The sequence below is a fragment of the Piliocolobus tephrosceles genome, chromosome 21 (assembly GCF_002776525.5).
Source record: "Piliocolobus tephrosceles isolate RC106 chromosome 21, ASM277652v3, whole genome shotgun sequence".
NCBI lineage: Eukaryota > Metazoa > Chordata > Mammalia > Primates > Cercopithecidae > Piliocolobus > Piliocolobus tephrosceles.
Genome location: NC_045454.1, coordinates 45,644,588 through 45,665,971, shown reverse-complemented (window position 1 = coordinate 45,665,971; position 21,384 = coordinate 45,644,588). Strand labels below are relative to the sequence as shown.

Here is a 21,384-nt window from a genome sequence, read left to right as displayed (position 1 = left end):
TTTATTTATTTATTTATTTATTTATTTATTTATTTATTTATTTATTTTGAGACAGAGTCTCGCTCTGTCATCCAGGCTGGAGTGCAGTAGCACAACCTCGGCTCACTGCAACCTCCGCCTCCCGGGCTCAAGTGATTCTTCTGCCCCCTCCTGGGTTCGAGCGATTCTCCTGCCTCAGCCCCCCAAGTAGTTGGGATTACAGGCGTGCACCACCACACTCAGTTAATTTTTGTATTTTTAGTTAGAGACAGGGTTTCACCATGTTGGCCTGGCTGGTTCTGAACTCCTGACCTCAGGTGATCCGCCTGCCTTGGCCTCCCGAAGTGCTGGGATTACAGGTGTGAGCCACCGTGCCTGGCCAAAAGGGGCATACTTTGGAGTGGCCTATTTTGATCCCCTACACAGGCAAAGGCAGAATGTGTTCTTGTCCTGAGTCAGCTGAGTCCACCAGGGGGAAGGGGAAGTTGTTAAAATGCAAGTTCCCAGGCCCTGTCCCATAGATGCTCACTGAGGAGGCCTGGGTGTGGCTTAGACAGACACGCCTTTGTTTTTAATAAGTGGGATTCTGTTAAGCACCCGAGGCCCAGGAGGAAGCTCCAGGAACCCAGTGCAGACACTCCCCACTCCAGGCCTTGGCCCCAGCAACTCTTCCAAATGGTGCTGTGATCACTCACCGGGGGTTTGGAGGAATCCAAGTGGCTCCTCTGTGCAGAGACCACACGGCCATCCACCCTCCCTGAGCCTGATGCCTTCCTTGATGAGCTTTCTTGGGAGAAAAGCATTTTCAATTTTCCAAGAGACTTATATTGAATTTCACAAACCCAAGGAAGCCGACTTTACGCTGCCACCACAGCCAATAAGCAGTAGCATCAATTTCTTGGAGAACAGGGAACTTGGAGGGACTTGGGGATATGGGAACGTCCATCCTGGAGGGAGCATGAAAAATCAATGTTACCTCATTTAATCTTCGCCATGGTCATATCAAGTAAGGTCTATCATCAGTAATAAGAGGGTAGGGCCTCTATGGGCCATGATCAGCCTGCTAGCTGGATGGCAGAGAATTGGGAGCAGAAAGGAGAAGGGGCGAGAGCTCGAACGAACGTCGGGATTCCAGAGCCCAGGGTTAGGACCACCGCCCTTTGTAAAACCAGATAGATTAACAAGAGAAAACATACACATTTTATTTAGTTGAGGTTTTTTGTTTATTTTTAGAGACAGTGTCTCACTCTGTTGCCCAGGTTGGAGTACAGTAGTACAATCATAGCTCACTGCAGCCTGCAGCTCCTGGGCTCAAGGAGTCCTCCCTCTTCAGCTTCCTGAGTAGCTGGGACTACAGGTGTGCACCACCGTGCCTGGCTAATTTAGCAGTTAGTTGCTTTGTGTCTCTTCAGGCTAATTCGACAACCCCATACTGCGGAACTCTGAGCCAGAGTTTGCAGGAATGTAAAGACTTCAGAGGCGACTTTCATGCAGCCTCTGGAAAGCTCCCAGGATCATGGAAAAACCCATATTCGATAACCTCAACTTCCGATGGCCCAGCTCAAAACGCCGCCAGCTGGAGGTAGGTGGTCTGGAGAAATCCAGAGACTTCCTGGAGGGGTGGGGGATTGAGTTCCATTGCCTTTGGGAGGGAGAGATTCCACAGCCCACATACTTTGTACTTTGGCTAAGGTCAACCCCTCCACCTGTCCTGTCGATCTCATCGTCACTTGTTTGCTTAAGGACATAGATCTAGTAATCCCCTGCCTTCATCTCTTTTCCCTCTGATGACTGGATTATCCCCATCATCATCCATACTGCTATTTCTCCCATCTAAAACACAAGGAAATAATAATAATAATAGGAGGGTAAAGTGAGAAATTTACCTTTATATTATTATTGGTAGTAGCAGTATTTATTTTATTTATTTTTTATTTTTGAGATAGAGCCTCGCTCTGTCGCCAGGCTGGAGTGCAGTGACGTGATCTCAGCTCACTGCAACCTCTGCCTCCTCCCAGGTTCTAGTGATACTCCTGCCTCAGCCTCCTGAGTAGCTAGGACTACAGGCGCCCGCCACCACACCCAGCTAATTTTTGTGTTTTTAGTAGAGACGGGGTTTCACCATGTTGGCCAGGATGGTCTCGATCTCCTAACCTTGTGATCGGCCTGCCTCGGCCTCCCAAAGTGCTGAAATTACAGGCGTGAGCCACCACACCTGACCCCCCGTTACATTATTAAAAATAATAATAGTAATGATAGGAGGGTAAAGGAGTGGAAGATTTTGCAGGATTGGACTCTAGTTGGTTCACATGACTTTTTATCTGCATCCTTGGACAGTCCTCTTCAAAGCTGACTCCGGGTTTGGCCATGGGACTTACTTTGGGCAACGGGACAGTAGCAAACACCACATGAGCAGAAGTTTGGAAAACATTTGCATTTGGGGGCTTTTTGTTTCTTCCGACTGGGTGTCCTTGCAACCACCACCATACGAACAAGCCTGAACCTCCTGGAAGACAAGCAATCCTGGCTCTCCCAGCAGAGGCCTCAGCACAGGAGCGAGGCTGTTCCTGGAAGAACCACCCAACCAACACATAGAACTGTAAGAAATAGTCCAGGCACCGTGGCTCATGCCTGTAATCCCAGCACTTTGGGAGGCCGAGGCGGGCAGATCACTTGAGATCAGGAGTTTGAGACCCGCCTGGGCAACATGGCGAAAACCCATCTCTACTAAAAATACAAAAGTAGTAATAATAATGATAAGAATAATAAGGCTGGATGTGGTGACTCATACCTGTAATCCCAACACTTTGGGAGGCCGAGGTGGGCGGATCACCTGAAGCCAGGCTGGCTTGAGACCAGCCTGGCCAACATGGTGAAACCCTGTCTCTACTAAAAATACAAAATTAGCTGGGTGTGGTGTCCATGCCTGTAATCCCAGCTACTCGGGAGGCTGAGGCAAGAGAATGGCGTGTACCCGGGAGGCGGAGCTTGCAGTGAGCCGAGATCGCACCACTGTCCTCCAGCCTGGGTGACAGAGCGAGACTCCATCTCAAAATCAAACAAACACACATTAAAAAAAAAAAAAGAAAGAAAGAAAAAGAAAGGAGAAAAGAAATAAATGGTTGCTGTTTTAAGCCACTAAGTTCTGGGGCTGTAGCAAAAATTAACTTGTGAAGTGACGTGACTCATTTGAAAGCACTCAAGGAACAGAAGGTGAGGAGTCTGTCTCCTAACCCACTACACTCCGCACTGTGCATGAATAGCTCAAGACTATTCAAAAGGCTTTCAATCTCATGGTCGAACCCATGGTCACTCACCTGTCCACCCAACCTGGGAACAGGTCTCCACTGACACTGACACTGACAGTATTTAACATGTGAGTTTCCTGCATGTCAGAATAGAGCAAGATCTTGAAGGTTCATTGGTATTCTCAGAGTGAACCCTTGAGTGGTTGCACCATGGGGAGGTCTGGGAGCCCTTGGGGAAGCGCTTACTTACCAAATGGTATGGAAATAGTGCAATATTTAAACGGCCAGTTTGGTCATACCGGTATGTCCCTGCGAGTCATCAACTCCGCTGGTAGCAATAATTTAACCTCTTTTCATGTGTGGAAGAATCTAGGTGTTTTTCTCCTCTAAAAAAAAGGTACCCACAAATTCCAAGAGGTTTTCCTTAATACAACCCAACTCGTAGACACATCCTCCCACCACACGACAGGTCCTTACTGGGACACCACACAAAAACAAGCGTATTCTCAGATAATTTAATCAGAATTTTAATATAAACAGGTCATTATCCCATATTATACATGCAGAACGATTTCAATATTCCAAAAAAAAAAGGCATCTTCTGTACATGGTGCTACTTGGCTCTTGTAGGAAAACATTGAAAAAATAATAATTGAGCTGTTGGTGGGTTTTGTGTTTCTGAGTTGTTTTCTGCAAAAGCTGCAGCACATTTGATCCTGCGTTGCCAACACGCAGGGCTGAGGCCACCCAGGCACACAAAGGGACGAGGAGCAGCAACTTTGAGGCAAAGTGTAAAGACTAAACAAGCTGTTCCTGAATATGTGCATGGATGCACACTTATTTTGAGGCTCTTCCTTCCTTCTCCAATGGGACCAAGAGCCCCAGATTTATGATCTGGTTTTTAACAAGGATTTTCAGTGGCCCACACCCAGATAGAAATTTGGCTTGTGGCTGGTTCTGGACATTGACTGGGATCAGAAGGTAACGGTAAGCTCAAAAAGCCGTTGTGTCCCCTTCCCCCAGCCTGATTTCTTGAGGACCCTTAAGGAGATAGTCACCTTCTGTTGCAGCCCCGTGAAAGTCCATGTTCTTTTGTATGTTCTAGGGGGGAAAAAAGTGCTGACCTGTCCTTTGCATTTCCAACCTCACCTCTCATATAAAATAATATTCTAAGAACATGCTAGAAGATTTTCTGAAGTGGCACCCCCTATGTGTACCACGAATATAAAATCGGCATTCCCTGTTCCCCATCCTCAACAAAACCATAGTTTCTGAAGAGCCTAAGGTGTCAAGGACTCACCAGGTGGCATGCAAAGGACATTTAACCCTAAACTTCCACCCACTGTGAAGTAGAGAAATGATTACTGCTGGGACTACAGCACACCCATTTACCAGGATGGCCAGCGCAAGTCATACCCCTGATGATGCTCCTGCTCGTCCACAAGTGTTACAGAGGACTACAAATAAACACTTCCCAACCCAATAAACACATTTCTTGGTGGACTACCTGCCCTGGTAGGATACAGTGAAAGATCTGTCCATCAATTGGTAACATAGTCCCCAGGGTCCCAGGATGACCTGTGCAGATCCTTATGTCAGTTCCCACAGCTTCTCTCCATCGTCCTCAGCCTATATCCAGACAAGCAGCAGTGCTTCTCCTTCTCACTACTTCCAATGATGGAACAGCACCTAGGACAGCTCCCGAAACCTGAACATTTTCTGATGCGTATTTGACATCACCAATGCAGAGAGAAAGTGACGTGCTTAGTATTCTCCTCCTGGAAGAAGAAACTCCTGTGTGGCATTCACTACATTAATGAAAAGGGTTTTAATCATAGTGAGACATCTTTAAAAACAAGCAACAAAAAGTGTTGCCCTAAGCTGGTTTTGTTGCTTTTTGTTGTTGTTGTAATTTAACAGTACAAACCCCCAGGACAACCATGTCTTTCTAGGACCAAAGTTTTATTGTTACAAAGTCAGTATTTCCTAATGTCAAAAGAGGCTTGCAACCCAATAGCTGTTTGCTCTTTTCACTGTGGCAGTAGAGTCAAATAAATGAAACTGGTGAACCCCATTTGCAAGGGGCAGGCCCAGCACCCTACCTTTCTCCAGGGCAGGTGGAGAAAGGCGAGTCTGCAAGGGCAGTGCCTAAAAGTACAAGAGCAGCAAGATTTGGGCCCCACTGGCCCTGCCTAGACTCTTGCATGGATTATCAAAGCTGCACAAGGTTCAACAATATCAGCTTGAGGTCAATCAAACCCCAACATAGAGGTCCACGGTGTGTTGTTGCAAAAAAAAAAAAAAAAAGTGTTCAGCACATTCATGGGTTTTGGATTGGAATTTCCCGCACATGCTCCCATCCCACTTGGAGAATTTTAAAAGACATTGTATTAGGTGTTTGTGTGTGAGGTGTATCACCAGCCTGAAAGGAGTTGGAATAAATCATCAGGGAGACCAGGGCACCTTTGTGCTCACTTCAGGGGAATTCCATGGAACAGGTGGGAATGCTTGTTCTGAATCAAAGCCTGTCTTTGCCCCAGCAGCCATCTCTCACCAAAGGAAGGTACACCTTGCGGGCGTACCTCATATATCAGATACATCATGATGGCCTGGAACTTAGTTTATGCTTGGGGAACATAGTGACAATAGATGGAGGATTTTTTTTTTTTAAAGGAAGATTAAATTCAGAGAAGAGTATTACCAGCCAGGAAGAAAAGGGATCTATGCTCACATAAAGGCCATACCTTCTCCATCCCAACTCCCTCCCTCAAAATTCTTGCTGGTCCCTGGCATTCGAATCAGCTGATACACACGTTCCCTGATTCAGACCGGTTCCAGGTAGAATTCTGAAATCTCAAAGATGTCTGTGATTGAATCACATCTTAACAATACTCTGAGGTAGACTGTGCTGAAAAACAAAAATCACTATCCCCCATTCACCTGTTTATTTTTCTTTGATAAAAATTTACATGCGCTCCGTTTTTTATGAGAGTGATTTTCAGAGTGATTTTATATATTAAAATAAATACTTTTTCCCCTAATATAAGAAAAACCTTTCTGAATTAGAAAAATGTGAAAATTGCAGCTAGTGTAGTATACAACCACTACAAATTTACTAGGAAGAGAACAAAATACCTAGATCTACGTGTTTGTTTTTTTAATTTACGTACAGACCCTCATATTTACAAAATAAATTTGGCAAAAATAATTTCTGTACTCTTGCTCCTTGTACCCAATCACTGAGGCGTCTCAGCAATATTTTTACATGCTGTAATTTCTCGAATCATATAAATAAGACAGCAATAGACAATTGGGATTCGTGTCTACCTGTGTTCTTAATCAAGAATTGAGAGGGCTTGGAGGTTGCCATTATGACTCGATCCCATTCTTAAGCCCACAACTCTTAAGAGAAGAAAAGGAAGCAGTCAAAAAGTTGTAAGAAAATGCACTCAGGAATAACGCATGGGTGATGATTTTTTGATGAACCAAAGTGATGAGTTCACTGTGTTCTTTGAGCAGCTGTGGTGGTTCTTTTTGCAAAGAGAAGAAACGGTGGATTCACGCCCATTCGGAAGTTCTTGGTGGTGCGAAAGGTCTTTTTCACGGTTTCTCCTCCAGACTCTACTCTCTTAGGGACTGCAACATCGTAAGCGTCTGCGCATTCTGCTTAGGCACCACACCTGGCCCAGATGAGGTCACCGGGCTCTGAGCAGCTTCCGGGAGTTCAGTACTGAGGACCGTCGGATGCTCTCAGGGTGGAGAGGACCAAGACGTACTCTCAGTGCACCTCTCTCTTATATTGCTTAGATGTTCCCAAAATGCATCCAGGTTGTTGCTCTTTGGGATCTGATGTTCTTGTGTTTGCACAATAACGGTAGGATATTCACACCCAGGAGAGGAAACGCCACGAGAGGTACACACAGAGAACCAGACGATGAACACAGGTGTTCTTGAAGGCAGGCTCAGAGCTAGGTAGCTACCAGCTTATCTGAACAGGAACCTTCCAGCAGACCTGGTACCTGAACCAGACCATCCACAAAACCTAGTCTCCCACACACTCCATGTGGCCTCACAGCGTCCAAAAGTGTTAGCAGCGAATGTGGCTTCATTCCCAGAAATGGATGCCTTTAAGACCAAAGAGGCCACTTGTGCCTCACTCCCTCCCCTTCCCGGCCCCACAACAGGCAGACCAACTCATGTCTCCACTCCCCGCCAACCCCAGGGAATAGTCAATAACTTATGAGGCTAATACCAGAGACTTTAAAAATTAAATATGTTACAAATATATTCTCAAAACTCTGTCATCTCAGTTCTTCCTTCTTTTTTTTTTTCCTTTTTCTATTTTGTTTTTCCTTTCTTTCTTTCTTTCTTTTTTAATGTCCTAGCTTGGTTTGGTCTTGAAAAGATTCATAATCACTCCAAATGAAATGTTCCTCCCTTGGCTCCCAAAAAGTCTCTTTCCACCAACGTGAAAGGAGGGTAGAAACCTGAGGCTAGACTTCTGACACGAGAAGAATCTGTCGAGAGCACAGTCTCCCAGTCGATAAGAAGGAAGGAGAGAGGGAGACATGAGCTCGCACCCTTGAGAAGAACCTTCATGAGCCAATTCCCAAAGCATCAACTCCGCGAGGATACTTTGCACACACATCAGCCATGTCGACTGGACACACACGCATACACACGTGAGCACACGCCGGGACCACAGACCCTTATCCAAAGTATGAAAGCAGCAGCTATTGGTCAATTTGAGGAACTGATCTTGTAAAGAAAAAAAAAAAAAAAAAAATCCTTCAGCCTGGATGAGGGAAAACAAAAAAAAAGCCGCCTTGAAGCCCAACCTGTAAAGCTTGAAATTCTCCTGGAACAGGGCTGGGTGTTTTTGTTTTGTCTTTTCTTTCGAACTTTTGTTCCATAGACAAGAAGTTTTATCTTTTATACTGCAGCTCAGACACCAGCAAAAAAAAAAAAAAAAAAAAAAAAAAAAAATGAAAAGAATTTGTAAAAACAGGTGCTGTCTTTCCAGCGGGGGGGGGGGGGGGGGGGGGGGGGAAACGAAAAAACACAAAATCCTGGTTTGAAACCGTTGTTGCTCCAAAAGGGCAGCAGTTAAATCCTCTGCGGGACTAGTTAAATTGGCAACCAAACGAGTCCATCTTAAGATGAACAGAAATGTATAGGAACGATCTCTGAACTCCATTGGACATGGTAGAGTCGTGAGAATCCTGAGTTTTCCAGAGGCTTTCAAACCAGAGGAAAGTGAAAATGGGAACCCCTGCCCGTCCCCGCCGCGGTAGGCACTGTTAGGAAGGATTGGACCGAGGCAAGGTCAGGATCCGCCCGTTTTTCTTGCCTCCGTTCATGTGAGTGTAAGGGATGTGTTCCTCGTAGCTCCGCTTGAAACCTAGCGAGGACCCTCCATCCCGGCCCCCAGCCTCCTCCCTCTGACAGTGCGAGGAACGGTCCAGCGGCACATTCTCCATGTCCTCAAACTCCATCTCCAGCTCCTCACTCTCGGGAGCCTTGTTCTCCTCGCTGTGAAAGAACGACACCTCCGGAAAGCTGGGGTGCAGGTCGTCTTTGAGCAGGTTGACAATCTCCAGGAAGGTTGGCCTCATCTTGGGGTTGAATTGCCAGCACATGCGCATGAGGTCAGTGCTGCGGGGCAGAAGGACACGTCCTGGGTGAGTCTAGGGGCCCAGCCAAGCATCCTCCCAACCCCGCCCTCGTCCCTGCAGCCAACACCCACGGACCACATGTGTTCGCATCAGACGCTGGCTGTGTGTGTGGACAATTGTCAAGGCAGAAATAGCAATGCTAGAGGTTCTGAGAGATGGCGTTTTCTTGTTGCTTTTCTTCTTTTTTTGGACACAGGGTCTCATTCTGTTACCCAGGCTGGAGTGCAGTGGCATGATCATAGCTCACTGCAGCCTCTGCATCCTAGGCTCAAGCAATCCTCTCACCTGGCCTCCCAAATAGCTGGGACCACAAGTGTGCACCACCATGCCTAGCTCATTTTTCTATGTTTTGCAGAGACAGGGCTTTGCTATGTTGCCCAGGCTGGTCTCAAACTCTAGGCTCAAGTGATCCAGCCACCTTGGCCTCCCAAGATGCTGGGATTACAGGCGTGAGCCACCATGCCTGGCCACTTTTTTTTTTTCTTTCTTTCTTTTTTTTTTTTGAGACAGGGTATCTCACGTTGCCACCCAGGATGGAGTGCAGTGGCACAATCATAGCTCATTGCAGCCTTGAACCCCTGAGCTCAAGCAATCCTCCTGCCTCAACCACCCAAAGTGCTGAGATTACAGGCATGAGCTATCCTGTCCAGCCTGAATTTTTTTTTTTTTTTTTTGAGACAGAGTCTCGCTCTGTCACCCAGGCTGGAGTGCAGTGGCGCGATCTCGGCTCACTGCCAGCTCCGCCTCCCAGGTTCACGCCCTTCTCCTACCTCAGCCTCCTGAGTAGCTGGGACTACAGGCACCCACCACCATGCCTGGCTAATTTTTTGTATTTTTAGTAGAGACGGGGTTTCACCGTGTTAGCCAGGATGGTCTTGGTCTCCTGAACTCGTCATCTGCCCGCCTCGGCCTCCCAAAGTGCTGGGATTACAGGCGTCAGACACCGTGCCCAGCCAAAAGATGGTTTTGAAAAGGGTTGCCTCATTTCAAAACTGGATCAAGAGTAATCCCAGCACTTTGGGAGGCTGAGCCAGGAGGCTGAGTCCAGGAGTTCAAGGTTGCAGTGAACTGTGATTGCATCACTGCACTCTACCAGCCTGGGTGACAGAGCGAGACTTCATCTAAATATATATCTATGTACATTTGGAGGGGGGAATACATAATATGTATGCCTGACAAAATTTTTGTGTGTCTGTTTGTTTTTGAGACAGAATCTCGCTCTGTCACCCAGGCTGCTGTGCAATGGCGCAGTCTCTGCTCACTGCAACCTCTGCCTCCCGAATTCAAGCAATTCTCCTGCCTCAGCCTCCTGAGTAGCTGGGACTACAGGTGCCCACCACCACACCCAGGTAATTTTTGTATTTCTAATAGAGACGGGGTTTCACCATGTTGGCCAGGCTGGTCTTGAACTCCTGACCTCAGGTGACCTGTTCGCCTCGGTCTCCCAAATTGCTGGGATTACAGGTGTGAGCCACCCATTCCCAGCCACCTGACAAAATTTTCAGCGTATAAATAATTAACAGCCAAACATAGGTCTCGCTCCCCCAACCCCAGGTCTCCAGTTCCCTTCTCCCAAGATAACTACCGCTATGGGTTTCTTGTGCAACATTCCAACTATACAATATGAAAGAAAATCTTACGATTTGTGAACACAAGCATGCCAGTAAAGACATACTATGTAAACAAGCACATATGTAAACACGTGTGCTTATAAAGATATGTAAACAAGGTGTACATGTGCCATGATACGCTGATGCACATGTAAACATATAGTATGCAAACATAAATACCTATGTAAATATATAATATGCAAACAAGCACACATGTAGCACATATGGAAACTCAAGTGTGTGTACCACCATGCAATATGCAAATGCAAACACGCATGTAAAGACAAGCTATCCAAACACAAACACACCTGTAACATATAGCATGCAAACACGGTGAGTGTGTAGACATAGGAAAGGCAAGACCAAGCACACGTGTAAAGGGCAATACCCTTTCAATGAACACCTCACACACCTCAAGCCCCTTCTACACTTACACTCTCTCTGGACAGTTGTCGGGTTGATCCAGATACCCTCCGTCCATGACAAATTTCAACACCTGTTCATTAGACAGGCCTTGGTAAGGCTGTTCTGCCAAGCTGGTGATTTCCCAAAGGACCACGCCAAAGGACCTGTCAATGACAGTTGAGAGTAGTAACAAAGAAACCATTCACACACACACACGCAAAAACACACACATACACACGCAAACACACATGCACACAGGCAAACTAGCACACAACACATGCAAACACACATGCAAACACGTGCACATGCACACACACACACACTCACACACACACGCACACAGGCAAACTAGCACGCACATGCAAACACATATGCAAACGCATGCATGCAAACACACAGGCAAACACACAAAGGCAAACTAGCACACATGCAAACACACATGCAAACACATGCACACACACGCGCACACACACAAACACGCACACAGGCAAACTAGCACACACATGCAAACACATATGCAAACGCATGCGTGCAAACACAGGCAAACTAGCACACATGCAAACACACACGTGTGCACACATGTAAATACACAAACACACGTGCACACACACGCAAATACAAACACACGTGCACACAGGCAAACTAGCACATACATGGAAACGCACATGTACACACATGCACGCAAACACACACAAACACATGCAAACACAGGCACACATTTAATACACACACAAACACACATATGCATACACATACACACGAACAGGCAAACACACACGTGTGCACACACATGCAAATACACCCAAACATATGCAAACACACACGTGTGCACACATGCAAATACACACATGTGTGCACACACATGCAAATTCACATACATGCAAACACACAAACATGTAAACACACAGGCAAACTAGCACACACGCACACACACATGCAAACATGCACACACACATGTACACAAACACTAATACACAAACATGCAAACACATATGCATACACATACACACACACGCTCACACACATGCAAATACACACACACATGCGCACACACACACACACACACGCAAACACATCTCTTGGTTTGCTAGAACATGGTTGGCCAGTTAATAAAACAATTCATGCTGCAGTCCATAAATGCTATGAAAGAAAAACCAATCTTGGGGCCCCCAAATCGCTAAACTCAAGGACAAAGTCCAGCTGGGAACTGCTTGAACAAACTTGCCTCCCACTCTATTCAAAGTCCCCGCTCTGCTCACTGAGAAACATTCATATCTGATTGCCTCCTTTGGAGAGGCTCATCAGAAACTCAAAAGAATGCAACCATTTGTCTCTTATCCACCTATGACCTGGAAGAGTCCCCTCCCCGCTTCGAGTTGTCCCGCCTTTCCAGACCCAACCAATGTTCATCTTGCATATGTTGATTGATGTCTCATGTCTCCCTAAAATGTATAAAACCAAGCTGTGCCCTGACCACCTTGGGCACATGTGGTCAGGATCTCCTGAGGCTGTGCCATGAGCACGCGTCCTCAACCTTGGCAAAATAACCTTCCTAAATTAACTGAGACCTGTCTCAGATTTTTGGGGTTCACAATGCCTCCAGGATTAATCAGGACATAAGAGTGGCCACGGGAAGGTCCTCAGACAGGACGCTGCCTTCCTTTCCTTGATGGGGGGTCCAGGAGGATGGCAGGCTTCCTTCCCCCGCTCTTGGCTGTTACTAGCACCTGGAATTCAAGCCCAGCATCCGTCCACCCCTCCACACACAACTCACCACATGTCAGAAGAAGTGGTAAAGACCCCATCCTTCAGGGACTCCGGCGCCATCCACCGTACAGGGAGCAGACCCTTGCCCCCTTTCCGGTAGTAATCCGTTTCATAGATGTCTCTGGTCATTCCAAAGTCTGACAACACAAATGATTCACACGCTCTTAACCTTCAGCCTTGGTCCTACCATCTGCCATCTTGACTGCCCCACCTCTCACAGAGCCCTAAGAGGGGTTCACCTGGCCCTGGTGTGCGCTCACCTGGGTGGTAGCCAAATCCAGTAAGAAGGGATTCTGAGGGTGCACATGGGGAAGTGAAGGGGGAAGATGGGCTACTATTTAAAGGGAGGGAAAAGAAGGTACCAAATGACAAAGAAGCTACATTTTTCTTTTTCTTTCTTTTTTTTTTTTTTTTTTTTTATATGGAGTCTCACTCTGTCCTCCAGGCTGGAGTGCGGTGGTGCGATCTCGGTTCACTGCAACCTCTACCTCCCTGATTCAAGCAATTCTCCTGCCTCAGTCTCCTGAGTAGCTGGGATTACAGCTGTCTGCCATCATGTCTAGCTAATGTTTTGTATTTTGAGTAGAGACGGGGGTTTCACCATGTTGACCAGGCTGGTCTCGAACTCCTGACCTCCAGTAATCCGCCCGCCTCAGTCTTCCAAAGTGCTGGGATTACAGGTGTGAGCCACTGCGCCTGGCCAGGAGATGTCTTTTTGAGTCATAAATAGAATCATATCACTTCCTGCTGCCCCTTGCTAATGTAAGATAATGTCGAGATGACTTGCTGTGACATACAAGGTCCTTCTGGGTCTGGTTTCTGCCTCTCTCCTCGATCTCACATCTCACGCTGCTCTGGTCCCCTCTATATTCCTTTTTTGTTTGTTTTTTTGAAATAGTGTCTCACTATTGCCCAGGCTGGAGTGCAGTGATGCAGTCACAGCTCACTGCAGCCTCTACCTCCTGGGCTCAAGCAATCCTCCCACCCCAGCCTCCTGAGTAGCTGGGACCACAGATGTGCACCACCACACCCCTTTTTAAAAAAATTTTTCATAGAGATAGAGTCTCACTATGTTGCACAGGCTGGTCTCAAACTCCTGGACTCAAGCAGTCCTTACACCTTGGCCTTCCAAAGCACTGAGATTACAGGCGGGGCCCCCGGTCCTACAAACATATCTTTTAAAGAAGTGAATGGGTAAATGAGTTTATCAATACATGCAATTAAATGACAGCCTGGGGGGGGAGTGGTCCCCATCCAAAATCTTGCCCAGGCCAGGCACAGTGGCTCATGCCTGTAATCCCAGTGCTTTGGGAGGCCAACACGGCTGGATCATTTGAGGTCAGGAGTTTGAGACCATCCTGGCCAACACGGTGAAACTCCATCTCTACTAAAAATACAAAAATTAGCTGGGTGTGGTGGTGCACGCCTCTCATCCCAGCTATTTGGGAGACCATGGCGGGAGAATCACTTGAACCTGAGAGGTAGAGGTTTCAGTGAGCCGAGATCCTGTCACTGCACTCCAGCCTGAGTGACAGAGCAAGACTCCATCTCATAAAAAAGAAAAAAAAAAAAAAAAAGCCAGTGTGCTAGCTCACGCCTGTAATCCCAGCACTTTGGGAGGCCGAGGCAGGAGGATCACGAAGTCAGGAAATCAAGACTATCCTGGCCAACATGGTGAAACCCCATCTCCACTAAAAATACAAAAATTAGCCAAGCGTGGTGGTGCACACCTGTAGTCCCAGCTACTTGGGAAGCTGAGGCAGGTGAATCGCTTGAACCTGGGAGGCAGAGGTTGCAGTGAGCCAAGATTGCACCACTGCACTCCAGCCTGGGCGACAGAGTAAGACTCCATCTCAAAACAAACAAACAAAACAAAACAAAACAAAAAACAAAAAAAGAAGTATCTTGCCCCTTTTATACTATCAGAAAAGACTTAGCAGCTCATCATAGACAGCGTCCTTCTGAAATCAAACCTGGCCTGGGTCGTTATGTTTTCAAAGCAGAAAGCCAGACGAACCTCCAATTTTGACAGTAAAATCATGGGCGACCATGCAGTTTCTCGCTGCCAGGTCCCGATGCACAAACTTCTTGGCATTCAGGTAGGCCATCCCGTCAGCAATCTCTGCCGCCATCTGAATCATCTCTTGCAGGGTAGGGGGAGGGCGGCCAGGATTATTCTAAAACCGAAACATGGGGTTGGTGTTTCAGCAGCACCAGGATTCGAGGAGGCCAGGAGCGGGTGCCCCACTGAGTATCCCGCTGGGTCCCCCCAAGGCAGCTCACCTCAGCCTCTGGCCGCAGAGAACGGAGGTAGCTCTTCAGGTCTCCGTGAGCCATCAGCTCCATCACCACCAGCGTGGGCTGGCCCTTGGACACCACTCCCAGGAGGCGCACCTGCAGAGCAAGCAACCGGGGTTCTCGGAGGAGGGTCTGTGATTCAACTCGCCAAGGTTCTCCCTGCCTGGTGTCTATGTCACATACAGCACCCTGTGGCCTGGATGCAGTGTGCTCAGCCCTGGTCTAGGGGAGCAGACAGATAGGCCTTTGTATTTTTTTTTTTTTTAATTTTCGAGACGGAATCATGCTCTCTTACCCAGGCTGGAGTGCAGTGGCGTGATCTCGGCTCACTGCAACCTTCACCTCCCAGGTTCAAGCAATTCTCCTGCCTCAGTCTATCGAGTAGCTGGGGTTACAGACGCCCGCCAGCACACCCGGCTAATTTTTGTATTTTTAGTAGAGTCAGGATTTCTCCATGTTGGTCAGGTTGGTCTTGAACCCCCAACCTCTGGTGATCCACCTGCCTCAGCCTCCCAAAGTGCTGGGATTACAGCCACCACGCCCGCCCAGGCCTTTGTATTTTAACCATTCTCTCTGCCTGGCTCTCTGTTCCCTGCCACACCCACAGGGCCCAGCTTCTCATGTCCTTGAAGTCTTTGCTCAAATACACCCTTGTCCAACCCTTCTTTCCTCTCTTTCTTCATGTTTCCATAACATTTTCTCCTAATGTATAAAGGGTTTGGAGTCGGCCGGGGTCAGTGGCTTATGCCTGTAATCCCAGCACTTTGAGAGGCTGAGGCCGGTGGATCACCTGAAGTCAGGAGTTCGAGACCAGTCTGGCCAACATGGCAAAATCCCATCTCTACTAAAAATACAAAAATTAGCCGGGTGCGGTGATGGGCTCCTGTTATCCCAGCTACTCAGGAGGCTGTGGCAGGAGAATTGCTTGAACCCGGGAGGCAGAGGTTGAGTGAGCCAAGATTGTGCCACTGTACTCCACCCTGGGTGACAGAGAGAGACTCTGTCTTAAAAATATATAAAAATAAAAATAAAGGTTTTGGAGTCTGTCTCCACCTGCTGTTTTGGAAGCTCTACAGGGGCAGGAATCCACTGTATCACAGGGACAAGAGCAAGGTTTTAAATGCCCCACAAATATGTGTGGTAAGGATGAAAGTACATGGGACTCAAAGAGAAACAAAGGAGCAGAAAGGCAGGAAGAGTTTGCGCTGCCTTCAAGGGAGAGTAGGAATGATGGCAGGTGGTATGAGGTGGACCTCTGTGTGGTCCTGGATTACAAAGGAGCCAGGAAAAAGCAAGAAATGGAAGAGTCTAAAAAGCAATGGAAGATTCTGGAAAATGATGGAAGGATCCAGAAAGTGGTGGAAGATTCCAGAAAATGATGGAAGATTCCAGAAAGTGATGAGTGAGTCTGGAAAGCAATGAAGCATTCCAGAAAGTGATGAGACAGTGATAGAGTCTGGTTCCAGGTGAAGTGGGAGAGGATGTGATTTGAGAAGGGAACGATCCCTCCCCGCACCTTTAGGATGGGAAGCTTAGTGGAGTGGGGGTTGGGCAGGAGGTTACACCCAGTGTCCTCTGTCACTCTGTGCAGGAGGGGGAGGCAGAGAGAGGGAAGGGGCAGGAAAGCCAGCCTGTGTCCCATCCCCATTGGACTCACCACATGATGGCAGGTGAAGCCCTTCATGACCGAGGCCTCATTGAGGAACTCAATCCGTTCTCGGAGACTGGCTGACTCGTTGACCGTCTTCACTGCCACGCGGGTCTCTGCCTCACCCTTGATGATGTCCCTGGCGTTGCCCTCATACACCATGCCGAAGGAGCCCTGCCCCAGCTCTCGAAGGAGGGTGATCTTCTCTCGAGGCACCTCCCACTCGTCCGGCACGTACACAGAGCATGGAAACACTGCTTTTCACTTATCTACACAGCATCTTTGGCGGATCCCTTGGGGGTCTGCAGCCACCTTCCACCCAAGCCCTCACCCAAACCCCCTCAAAAACACTCGTGAAGTGAGTTCTGTGATCCAGGACCCATGCCAGGCACTGGGCGTATTGCTGAGAACAGGACAGGCATCTGCACCCGTGGAGAGGGCATGGCAGAGACTCAAGGAAGGAGCCACAGCTGGTTCAAGATCCTGGCCAATATGTCCTGAGACAAACCTGCATCCCTATCCTTCTTGTCTGATTTCAGACCCTTGCCACGGAATGGTGCTACTTCCCACCTGAGACTACTGTTTCTGCAAAGTGCCAAGGGGATGGAAGACAGGTTGTAATAGGTTGGGGGTAAAAAAAAGCCAGGATACTTGGCAGCTCTTCCCATGAAAAGGTGGAGTCTATCTCACCACCCCTTGGCCCTGGGCATGGCCTTGTGAGTTATTTTGGTCAATGGGAATCAGCAGGAACGACCCAAGCAGAAACTCGGAATGGACTATTACCCTGGAGCTTGCCCTCCCTTGCTACTAGGAACCAACAGAGTACCATGCAATGAAGACTAGGCCAGCCTGCTGGAGCCTAAGAGGCCACATGGACAGATGAGGCTCAGCCTCCCCCAGCTTAGGGCCCCCACGTTGGGACCACACAGCCTGCCGACCACCAGACATGTGAGTGAAATCATCTAAGACTACCAAGTGCTAGCTGACACACCAGCAAAATGTAGCTACATGGGTGAAGCCAGGCAAGACCAGAAGAAGAACCACCCAGCTGAGCCCAGCCCAAGTTGTCAACCCCATCCAAGGGTCCCAGACCAGCTAGATGAGCCCATCCAGGCAGGTGCCAAATACCATGTGTCCACATGCACACAGTAATGAGGTTTCTGCAGCAAGGGCAGTTTGGCAAGCTCAGATGACCAAGAGGGCTTTTCTTGGCCTCCCTGGGGAACCCATCCTTCACTCTCACTCAATGGTGAAGGCAAAGGAAGCTGTTGAGTAGGGTACTGGTCACCCACAGGGAAGGGATGGTACTCACCATCACTGGCACTGAGATACTCAGGGTTTGAAGAAGCGTAAAGCGGTCCCAGTGGCCCATCTGGCTGCCTGGAGGAGAAAAATGAGGCACATTAGCTTGAGGTTCTCATGGGACTCTGCAGGTCTCCAGAAAGGGGTTTCATAAGGCAAATGGCAGCCCTTACCAGCAGAATCCCCACAATTCTAGATGCAGTCTAGGGCAGGGATGGGGGACCTTTATGTTTTGAATGGAAGCCCATCAGACAAGTACTTAAATGCATCAACATGGCAGCAGCACTCATCCCTCCCTGGGTGTTTTTGTTTTGTTTTGTTTTGTTTTGTTTTCACATTTCAGAGTTGGAGTCTTGCTGCGTTGTGGCTGGAGGGCAGTGGTTTAATCAGAGCTCACTGCAGTCTCGACCTTCTGGGCTCTAGAGATCCTCTCACCTTAGCTTTTTAAATAGCTGGGAATACAGGTGCTCACCACCACACCTGGCTAATTTTTTAAATTTCGTAGAGACAGGGTCTCACTATGTTGCCCAGGCTGGTCTTGAACTCTTGGTATCAAGTGATCCTCCTGCCTCATCCTTCCGAGTGGCTGGGATTACAGATGTGCACGACCATGCAGGGCTCTGGCTGGCTTTTATTACAATTTATGGCTGTCTATGTAACACTTAAAAGCCACTCACCCAGTACTGTTCTACAGCGAGCTCATCCCGACTGATGAGAAACAATTATTAAATTTTCAGGAAACGAGTGAGCCAGTTATTAAATATAAGCATTATTAAAGATTAAATTGTACAATGCCTTCCAAATAGAACAAAAAATGTAAATTATAGAGGCTTACAATGAAATAAATTACCCTAAAACCAAAGACAATACATGCTCAAAACTCATCACTTTCTAACTCTCACACTCCATTTTACTATGATCAATGCAGTTGAGGTTATTTACCTTATATCATTTATACACCATATTGTATCCATAGGGTGAATTCAATGGGGAGCTATTATGTATCTCTTTCCGACACTATACTCAGTAATATTATGTCTACAGCTTGAAATTAGACATGCTGGGAATATTTACATTACAAAAACTGGCAAATGCTATAACTTGGGACTGGATTTGTTGTTCTGTTGTTTGTCCAGGCTTGAGAAAGTGATGAGAAAAATATTTTTGTTTTGTTTTTGAGACAGTCTCGTTCTGCTGCCCAGGGTGGAGCGCAATGGTGTGATCTCAGCTCACTGCAACCTCTGCCTCCCGGGTTCAAGCGATTCTCCTGCCGCAGCCTCCTGAGGAGCTGGGATTACAGGCGCGCACCACCACACCCTGCTAATTTTTGTATTTTTAGTAGAGACGGGGTTTCACCATGTTGGTCAGGCTGGTCTCGAGCTCCTGACCTCATGATCCGCCCGCCTCAGCCTCCCAAAGTGCTGGGATTACAGGTGTGAGCCACTGTGCCTGGCCGAGAAAAATGTTTAATCATGTAGATTAAACTTCAAAGTGTGTCATGTCTGCAACTGTGACATTGCACATGGCATAAAACACTAAGAAAATGTTCTTCTGGTATTTAAAAATTATTATATGACTCAGCAAAGACGTCACTCATATCACTGATGAACATATATGTCTTATTTCAGTTTTGTCCCACTCTTTTTTTTTTTTTTTTTTCTGAGATGGAGTCTCACTCTGTTGCCCAGGCTGGAGTGCAATGGCGGGATCTTGGCTAGCTGCAACGTCCACCTCCAGGGTTCAAGTAATTCTCCTGCCTCAGCCTCCTGAGTAGCTGGGATTACAGGCGCCTACCACCACGCCTGGTTAATTTCTTAGTACTTTTAGTAGAGATGAGGTTTCACCATGTTGGCCAGGCTGGTCTCAAACTCCTGACCTCAGGTGATTCACCCGCCTTGGCCTCCCAAAATGCTAGGATTACAGGCATGAGCCACTGTGCCCAGTCATGTCCTACTCTTTCATGTAAATTTTGAAAAATTAATCAACATTCACATTGGAGCTATACTTGTTTAATTAACGGCAATAATAGGTTGGCTTTGGATATAAAGGTTTGGGCAAAAAAAATTAAAAAATCAACCAAAACATTCTGTAAGAATCAACTGGCTAGAGGGAATTTACAATAAAGAGTTGTATATATCGTATTATGACAATTATCTGTAAATTGCACGTTACACATCCTATATCAGTAAAATTCATAATAAACTTACATATACCTATACCTATATCGAGGCATATTTTCCCCCAGAGAACCAATGGTTCCCAGCACACCACTGAACTCACGCAACTCACCTCTTTCTCAGGAATAGATAAATACTTCCAATCACAACACTGAAGAGAAAGACAAAGATGAGGGGGCCGATGATAATTTTTGCAATATTTGACGGGACATCTACTGAAATAGAATAAGAAAATATATGTTTCATATCAGTGTGTTCCCAACAGAGTTCACACCAAAAATCACATCCACTCCTGGAAAGGGTGGGCCACCCTGTTTCCCCCCTCCCTTGTCCATGAACCTCTCTGCTATTCTTCCACACCCTGATTTTTCCAGCAGTCCCACAACAGTCCCGTAGGTTCAGTAGGACCAGGCAGTGGGCTCAGAGGCCAGTATTCTGGTAGCGCACTGTTCCCCACCCCCACTCCCAAATCACTGCTCATTTCCACCCCTCCCACATCTCAGGCAGTGGATGCAGGACCCCATACTGTCAGTTTAATGCTCTGCTGCTGCCCCTCTGAAATGCTTATTCATTTTATTTTAATCTTTATCGGCCGGGCGCGGTGGCTCAAGCCTGTAATCCCAGCACTTTGGGAGGCCGAGACGGGTGGATCACGAGGTCAGGAGATCGAGACCATCCTGGCTAACACCGTGAAACCCCGTCTCTACTAAAAATACAAAAAACTAGCCGGGCGCGGTGGTGGCGCCTGTAGTCCCAGCTACTCGGGAGGCTGAGGCAGGAGAATGGCGGGAACCCGGGAGGCGGAGCTTGCAGTGAGCTGAGATCCGGCCACTGCACTCCAGCCTGGGCGACAGAGCGAGACTCCGTCTCAAAAAAAAAAAAAAAAAAAAAAATCTTTATCTAAGTACTTATTTTTGTGACAGAGTCTTGCTCTGACACCCAGGCTAGGATTCAGTGGCACGATCTCGGCTCACTGGAACCTCCTTCTTCCAGGTTCAAGCGATTCTCCTGCCTCAGCTTCCCAAGTAGCTGGGATTACATGCACACATCACCATGCCCAGCTAATTTTTTTTTATTTTTAGTAGAAACAGGGTTCCACCATATTAGCTAAGCTGGTCTCAAACTCCTGACCTCGTGATCTGCCCACCATGGCCTCCCAAAGTGCTGTGATTACAAGCATGAGTCACCATGCCCGTCCTCTTTCTCTTTCTTTTCTTTTCTTTCTTTCTCTTTCTTTCTTTCTTTCTTTCTTTCTTTCTTTCTTTCTTTCTTTCT

The 21,384-nt window shown here is 47.4% G+C and overlaps 1 protein-coding gene across 1 annotated transcript in view; it reads right to left on the bottom strand.

The window, feature by feature from the left end:
* Nucleotides 1-3,730: 3,730 nt before the first annotated feature.
* Nucleotides 3,731-21,384, bottom strand: part of INSR (insulin receptor) — a 191,362-nt gene continuing 173,708 nt past the window's right edge. Inside the window, exons 14-21 of the mRNA XM_026455549.2 lie at nt 20,222-20,324; nt 17,943-18,010; nt 16,640-16,884; nt 14,968-15,078; nt 14,702-14,861; nt 12,692-12,821; nt 10,947-11,081; nt 3,731-8,882 (exon numbers count right to left, since the gene is read on the bottom strand). Coding sequence (XP_026311334.1) covers nt 8,528-8,882; nt 10,947-11,081; nt 12,692-12,821; nt 14,702-14,861; nt 14,968-15,078; nt 16,640-16,884; nt 17,943-18,010; nt 20,222-20,324 — 1,307 coding nt within the window. The 3' untranslated portion in view covers nt 3,731-8,527. The remainder of the gene's footprint in view (nt 8,883-10,946; nt 11,082-12,691; nt 12,822-14,701; nt 14,862-14,967; nt 15,079-16,639; nt 16,885-17,942; nt 18,011-20,221; nt 20,325-21,384) is intronic.